Below are 7,863 nucleotides of genomic sequence, written 5' to 3'. Positions count from 1 at the left end.
GTGCAGATGGCGGGCCTGTGTTTTTCATTATGTTCCCTTCCTCATTAGGGTTTTGCCGTTAGTCTGCGTTACACGTTTCTCTTGTTTTTCTTGAACTTCATGAACTCTGGCATTTCATTTCGGGCATGTACATCCACGGGGAAAGCAGCCTCCTTTGATCTTCCCGGGGACCCCATTCTGCTTACCCTAAGGAAGATCAGGGAGTGGCCGTTCAACGCTGAACAAACACAAAACTCAGCTGCAAAGATGGCGGGTGCTTCATCTATTTACAACATCGACCCCATTCTGAACTGATTCCACATCCAGCCGACTTTGAACAGCCTTCTTCGGAATGAACGGGTGGGCCAGAGCAATCTGTTTAGCAGGAAATCTTTCAATGGGAGAGGGTTTTCAAGCTTTGCAGTCATTGTCCATGTTGGCTCCCCAAAGGATCTTCAAGTTGTACTTTCTCTGAACTGCACAGACGCTTCAGGAAAGCCCCCCTCGCCTTCTGGTTGTGTTTGTAATAACATCTGCTCAACACAGGGAAACAAGTGAGCTCCAGTCTTTGGACAAACACTGCTCTGAGCCGGGTGAAATCGGAGGGCAAGGAGCTGGCCTGGGCAGCACCTGGGAGGCCAGACTGTGCAGCTCCCTCTGCTCCCTCTCCAAATGGGTTTCGGAACTCTGCCCACCCCGCCAATAGCTCTTGAAAGCAATGTACAGGTCTAACGGTGACTTTTTCTTTCTTTCTTTCGGGCCTTAAAAGGAGAAAGGGAGAACAAAACAACATCAAGTGTCAGGCTGCCAGGATTTCCAGCTTCCTGTCGCCCTCCAGACAGTAATGGAGATTTGTTTTCCTCGTGAAGGCTCTGTCGTGAATGGTGGCACTTGCTAGAGTCAGTCAGCACTAAGTGTCCTTTAATTCGCGGTGAAGCGACAGTCTGACCGGACTGTGATGAGTTCCAGCTTTTAGCGATCATTTATAGGTCACCAGGCAGCTAACAACCTCAAATGAGGGACCATTATCTTTTGACAAGATGGAGCTTTCTGGGCGGGTGTGGGGCGGGCTGAGGAGGGGGCTGGGAGAGGAAAGGGGGGAGTAGTACCCAGAAAGCCTGGCTGGATATTCTCTCTGGGAATTAGTTCATTCCTAGAGCTTTGCTGCCAGGCACTCAAAGGAACTGCACTGGCGGCTCCCAGATAGGTAGCCGGAGGAAAGGAGGCAAAGGCTTCCCTCACAGCCAGGCATTTCTCTGCTCAGCAGGCGTGACTGGAGTGGGGCACGATGGGAGAGTGTCCTGTGGGTCCCTGCAGATTAACGCTAGGGTTGCACACACTGGTACGGCTGTTCTAATGTTTTAATAGCCATTACCCACTGTGATGGGTGAAGCTTCTGCTCTGATCATACTGATGCTTAAATATTCCAAATAGCAACTTTGCCTGGAACAACTTTGTCCTTTTGCAGAGCCTACTTTTTTCCCTAGCAAACACCATTTTAAAAAAAAGTATTTTATTGACTTCAGAGAGGAAGAGAGAGAGACATCAATGATGAGAGAGAATCATTGATTCGGGGGTCAAGCCTGCTACCTGGGCATGTGCCCTTGACTGGAATCGAATCTGGGACCCTTCAGCCCGCAGGCCAATGCTCTATCTACTGAGCCAAGCCAGCTAAAGCAACAAACACCATTTTAAATAAAACTGTCTCCCTTTCATTATTAGAGTGTTCCCTGAATTATATAAAAGCTGTAGACTCTGTGGTAATTGTAAGCGAGATGACGTGATCTTAGAACAACCTGTGCGGACTGCGTGAGGAGACCATAGGGGCCAGAGTTGTGGCAGGTGTTCCGATTGAGCTCGCCGTGGGTCTCAACCTTTTCATGTGTTGAACACACTTTGAATGCTAAGATTTTTGGCAGAATCTTGAAGGGAATTAAAATGTTCAAAATATGAAACAATCAACAATAATGCCAAGACAGTCAACTGTGGTAAAAGAAAAATCACCATTTTCATACCATTTCTTGTTCCCTCAGTTCTGTGTTGCTCCTTGAATAGAACTGTTGCAGATCTCGCCACAGTCTGTTATATGAACAGGATAATGTATTCACATGTTTTATGCCGCATGCTGACCCTGATGGTGTTGGCATGGGAGCCACACTGGGTTTCAGTTGCCACACCACGTGACCATCTCAGCTTCTCCTCTGGACAGCCCTCCTATTGGTGGTTAAAAGCAGTAAAGAAGGAAAGAACCCAGATTGGCTGGGTTCAAATTCCAGCTCTACCATTCATTGGTAGTGTGGCCTTGGGTGAGTTACTTAACCTCTGTCTGCCTTAATTTCTTCAACTGTAAAATAGGGTAATAATGTTACCTACCCTTATTGAGGATTCAATGAGTAACACATGCAACACTTAAAACAATGTTGTGCACAGAATAAGTATTTTAAAATAAGTGTTAGCTTTTGTTATTTATTATACTAGTAGCCTGGTGCACAAAACTCATGCACATTAAAAGGGAATTAATTAGAGGAAATATTTTAATATTACTATTTGCCCTTTCTCTATAATAAAAGTGTTAGAGATGAAAGAAAATTAATAAAATGCATATGAAAATCTTCCTCTTGTCAGAGTCTGGGGCACACCACGGGACCCAGAGTCAAGTCCCCACCCACCCACATATGCCTCAAAATCACACAAGACCCACACCCGGCCAGCCCCACTCTGTCAAGCCCAGCAGGGTCGGGGGTGAGACCTCAGGTCCCCCAGCCCTGGCGCGAGGGTTTGAGGGCACGAGGGTTTGAGGGCACGAGGACGTGATGACCATTTGCATATTAGCTCTTTATTATATAGAATCAGCCTCAGTGTGACCCACTGGCCAAGGTTTGGCAGCACACATATAAAGGGCTTGTGGCCAGGTGATATGCTGTGGCATTTCATCCCCTAAGACCCAGAGAAACTGTCTCCTTCCGAACTTAGCCCACAGCCACACCAGACAGCTATGTGTTCAAAGTGCAATGCTTTTATTTAGTTTTATCACAGAGGTTGATAAACATTTATCCATATAAAATATCGTGGTATTTATCCATATAAAATAATCATAACAAGAATAACTCTAACTATTCTGCTTTTATAATGCACAGTCCTTTCTGTTGATTACAAGTAAGAAGACTATGAGGTCAAGATGCAGGAATTTTCAAATTCTATTTCAGCACTTTCCAAAGATTGAATTATATAACTAAGAACACATACAAAAAAAGACGATTTCTTAAAATGGAACCAGCCACCTTGAAAAATATTTCGAAAAACATGGTAAAAGTTTTAATACTTTAGAAGATAAAAGTGTTGCTTGTTGGCTTGGCCTCCAGGACCCGCACCCCCGGGGAGCTGCCAGGCTTCGGTGAAGTAGTGTAACTTGCCCTTGGAATGTCGTCTCAGACACAGACAAAATCGCTCTTGCTTTTGGTCCAGAAACACAGACAGAGCTCCCTCCTTGCTGATGACTCTTGCAAAGAAACTTTGGCTTTTATTATGCGTTTGGCCTCACGATCTTCATTGACAAATAGTTCTGGAAAGGAAGCAAAGACAGCGTAAAATATATATACTTAAGCGAGGGGCTTCTCAGCCTCGACACCATTGACATTTAGGACCAGATGATTCCTCCTTGTTGGGGGCTGTCCTGGACGTCGCAGGATGTTCGGCAGCATCCCTGGTCTGTCCCCTACCCACTAATACCAGTAGGTAGCACACCCCGTTGTGACAAAATGTCTCCAGACATTGCTAAATGACCTCTGGGGAGCAAAATCTCCCCCAGGTGAGAACCACTATTCAATAGGAGCTAGGTCAAGCAAAAGAAATAACTATGAGGAGTTTTTTAAATGGTCAAGACAGATTGACCTATAACTAGAAAATAATGTGCACGTACTTATAGTGAAACTGAAAGTATTATCCTGGGGGAACTAAAGATATGACATCACAGCTGTTGTGGTTGTGTGGCTATGCTCCTCAACACAAACTACTCTATTATGATTAACACTAGAGGCCTGGTGCATGAAATTCCTGCACGTGTGTGTGTTGTGTGTGTGTGTGTGTGTGTGTGTGTGTGTGTGTGTCCCTCAACCCAGCCTGCACCCTCTTCACTCTCTCCAATCTGGGACTCCTCGAGGGATGTCCGACTGCCTGTTTACAGCCAGACATCCCTCTCACAATCCAGGACTGCTGGCTCCCAACCGCTCGCCTGCCTGCCTGCCTGATTGTCCCTAACCGCTTCTGCCTGCCAGCCTGATCACCCCCTAACCACTCCCCTGCCAGCCTGATCGATGCCTAACTGCTCCCCTGCCAGCCTGATTGCCCCTAACTGCCCTCCCCTTCTGGCCTGGTCACCCCTAACTGCCCTCCCCTGCAGGCCTTGTTACCCCCAATTTCCCTCTCCTGCAGGCCTGGTTGCCCCTACCTGCCCTCCCCTGCCGGCCCAATCACCCCTAACTGCCCTCCCCTGCAGACCTGGTCCCCCTCAACTGCCCTCCCTTTCAGGCCTGGTCGCCCCCAACTGCTCTCCCCTGCAGGCCTGGGCCGCCCCGCCCAACTGCCCTCCCCTGCTGGTCCGGTCACCCCTAACTTCCCTCCCTTGCCAGCCTGGACATCCCTAACTGCCCTCCCCTTCAGGCCTGGTTGCCCCCAACTGCCCTCCCCTGCCAGCCATCTTGGGGTGGCCATCTTTGACCACATAGGGGTGGCCATCTTGTGTGTTGGAGTGGCCAATTTGCATATTACCTTTTTATTATATAGGATGAATTGAAGTAAGAGTATTTGAATGCCTGGCAAACTGGTCTTTAATGTCCCCACCTTGTTGAAACCATTCTCAGCAATTGGGTCTTGTGGTTATTTGTTGATATCTCTATTGCAGTTTGTCACATAGTAGGTTACTTGTTCATATGTCTATGGGCTATGAACTACTTGCGGGCAGAAATTATGCCTTGGTTATGTGTGTACCCCAATTCCTAGCCTATGGTAGATACCCAATAAATTCCTTGAATAGTGGAATGAAAGCACTACTTGTAGGCAAACTGGTTAAATCCCCACTTGGACCTTCCTTTATGACTGGGATGTTTAAGAGAAAGTTACGGGGGAGGTTATGTGATGTGGGTCTTAAACAATGAATAAGATGTTGAGAGACAAAACATGGACAAAGGAACAGCACTGGCAAAGACATCCTGGCAGGTAAGAGCAATACTTGTTGGGGGGGGGGGGTGGTGTTATTATCTAGTTTGGGTGGAGTTCAGGGTTTGTGTAAACGTACAAGGGTCCCAGATTTGGAAATCTGTGAATGCTAGGTAGGACAAGGAGTCTGAAGGCAGGCAGATCAGTTAGAAATGCTGGCTATAGTCCAGACATATATTGATAAAGGCCCGAGAGATTTCTCCTAGAATTCCTGACACCAAAATTATTTTCAGGCCATGAAGTTTTGCCTGGAATTCGTGAAACCATAAGCATGCAATTCTAACCACAGGACACGTTACTTTAAATTTTCCAAAGGCTGAAGGGTTGTGAGACCACAACTCCTAAGTAAGTCAGTCTTCTGAAGAGCAGCATCCAAGGCAAGTAAGTACCAAGTGAGATGACCAACCACGGTTCAAACAAACACACACACACACACACACACACACACACACACACAGCCGACAAGGAGCAGGATGTGGGAGGGAGAGGAGGCAGCTGCGGAGAAATCCCGGCCGCTCAGGCAGCTAACAGACAGCAGGAACAGCAGGCCGATGATGACCCACTTGAATCGGCGCCACACGATGAACTTCATGGTCTTACACGGGTTGGTGAACCAGAGGAAGGAGGTTTCCGGTCGGCTGCATTGCAAAGAAATGGTTTTACCTACCCAGCTCAGGAGGGACAGACATTTCACTGCAGGGCATAACGCCATTTAAAACATATGTTAATAACACAAAGTCAAGAAAAGATATTATTTCCCTCAGTTAGCAAAGAAAGATTCTTGAACCTTTTATAACTTCCTAAGATGTTGAAGATCACCCTGGATGTTGGTTTCAATGGAAAGGAGAGTGATGAAAATAAAGCCAGATCACCAGCCTTTCTACCCCCGGCCCCCACTATTAAATACAAAATTAGAAGGACAAGAGCTAATCCAGTCTATTAAGCCAATTGGAAGGGGGGCTTTCGGTCTGCAGGTGTTTAGGGATGAGAGGACGCTGAGAACAAAGAGGGCTCTCACTTTGGTGGGTCCAGCTTGGGGTTCATGTTGGGTTCATCCCGTCCCTTCCCGGCTGGCCTCTCATCGGCCTCCTTCTCATTAAGGATTTCCAACGTCATCTCCACTTTCCCCTTCAGTAAAGCAGAACAGGTTAAACACATGACATCACGCTTCACAAATATTTTCACTTCAGCCCAAGGAGTATTCCCCGAGCAGCGATTTTTATTCTTGTAAAACAATCCTGAGATTGCCTTGGATTTTCCTCAGGAGATTTCATCACATTTCCTCTTCCATGTGTTTCTGAACTGGCTCCTTGTGGGAACCCGAGAGGACAAATTGCTCCCCCTCCTCCCTGCTCCCTGCCTGTCACTCTCTGGATCCCCATCATTCTTTCTCACATCCATCTCCTTGCCTCTGCACACACCTTCCTTTGTAACTCTACTTGGACACAGATTAACCTGAGTACTGCTAATAACAATGTCTAATATTGATGGAGCATGAACTGTAGGCTCCCAGGCAGCCCACATGCTTCAGGCTTACCACGGACCACCCACGGCGCAGAGCTGTGCAGATACTTAGTGGGTCCTCAATGTATGCTAACAGAGTAAACAAATGAGTGAGTGAATGAATGGATGCTGTCTCTCTGGGCCCTGCTCACCCCTTCCTTAGGGATCATCTCGTGTAATGCTCATTGCAATCCTATAGAGCAGGGACTGTTGCTGTCCTCAAGTGCACATGAGGAAAACAGGCTGTGAGAGGTCCAGAAACATGCCCACTTGGATAGCCAGGCTTAACCAAGGTTGTAACAATCTTTCTAGAATCCTGAAAAGCCAGACTAAGTCAACAACAATTTGAGAACCTCCACCCCGAGATTCGTTTAGGTGGTGGAGCACTGATGCCTCCTATGTTGATGAGCCAAACAAAGCTACGTGTCTGACTACAACAAGGTGCTCCATCTCTCCCAGCCTGGCTTTGAGCCTATAAAAAGGGGATAATGCCAAAACCAGTTTGGCTCAGTGGATAGAGCATCGGCCTGCGGACTGAAAGGTCCCAGGTTCGATTCCGGTCAAGGGCATGTACCTGGGTTGCGGGCACATCCCCAGTAGGAGATGTGCAGGAGGCAGCTGTTCGATGTTTCTCTCTCATCGATGTTTCTAGCTCTCTATTTCTCTCCCTTCCTCTCTGTAAAAATTCAATAAAATATATTTTTAAAAAAAGGGGGGATAATGTCTAGTTGATGGGGTTGCTAACAGAACTAAGTGAGATTATGTGCAAAGTCATCTCTAAGTGGCAGATAGCAGGTAAGTGATTTCCTGAGCCAGCTTGGGGGGAGTGATGGACTGCAAAGGGAGCAAGGAAACTTTTGAGGCTAATGGGAATGTTCTCTCTCTTGATTACAGAGGTTTCATGAGTGTATGCGGCTGTCAACAAAACTCATCAAAGTACACTCTGGAATGGGTGCATTTTATTTATGTAAATTAGACCTCAAAGCTGTTTTAAGAAACAAGAGTATGAATGTAAGGCATTTAGCATATTGACTACTTCATAATTAGTGATGTGAAATCTCAACTATTATTAATACATAAGGAATTGGGTAGTCTTTTGTGCCAGAGCATAGTGTCCTGCACTCTCTTTGGTTTTTAATAGTTTGATTTTTAGAGAGAAGAAGTAGA

The 7,863-nt window shown here is 46.6% G+C and overlaps 1 protein-coding gene across 1 annotated transcript in view; it reads right to left on the bottom strand.

Annotated features, from left to right (window-relative positions):
- Nucleotides 1–2,975: 2,975 nt before the first annotated feature.
- The window catches only part of MYOF (myoferlin), a 144,265-nt gene continuing 139,377 nt past the window's right edge, over nt 2,976–7,863 (bottom strand). The window contains exons 51-53 of the mRNA XM_006755111.2: nt 6,212–6,321; nt 5,727–5,831; nt 2,976–3,590 (exon numbers count right to left, since the gene is read on the bottom strand). Of these exons, the coding sequence (XP_006755174.1) occupies nt 3,503–3,590; nt 5,727–5,831; nt 6,212–6,321 (303 nt within the window). The 3' untranslated portion in view covers nt 2,976–3,502. The remainder of the gene's footprint in view (nt 3,591–5,726; nt 5,832–6,211; nt 6,322–7,863) is intronic.

This window comes from Myotis davidii, unplaced genomic scaffold, assembly GCF_000327345.1.
Source record: "Myotis davidii unplaced genomic scaffold, ASM32734v1 scaffold271, whole genome shotgun sequence".
In the NCBI taxonomy this organism is placed as follows: Eukaryota; Metazoa; Chordata; class Mammalia; order Chiroptera; family Vespertilionidae; genus Myotis; species Myotis davidii.
Note: the sequence above shows the minus strand (reverse complement) of the source record. Positions and strands in the feature narration are given on the sequence as shown.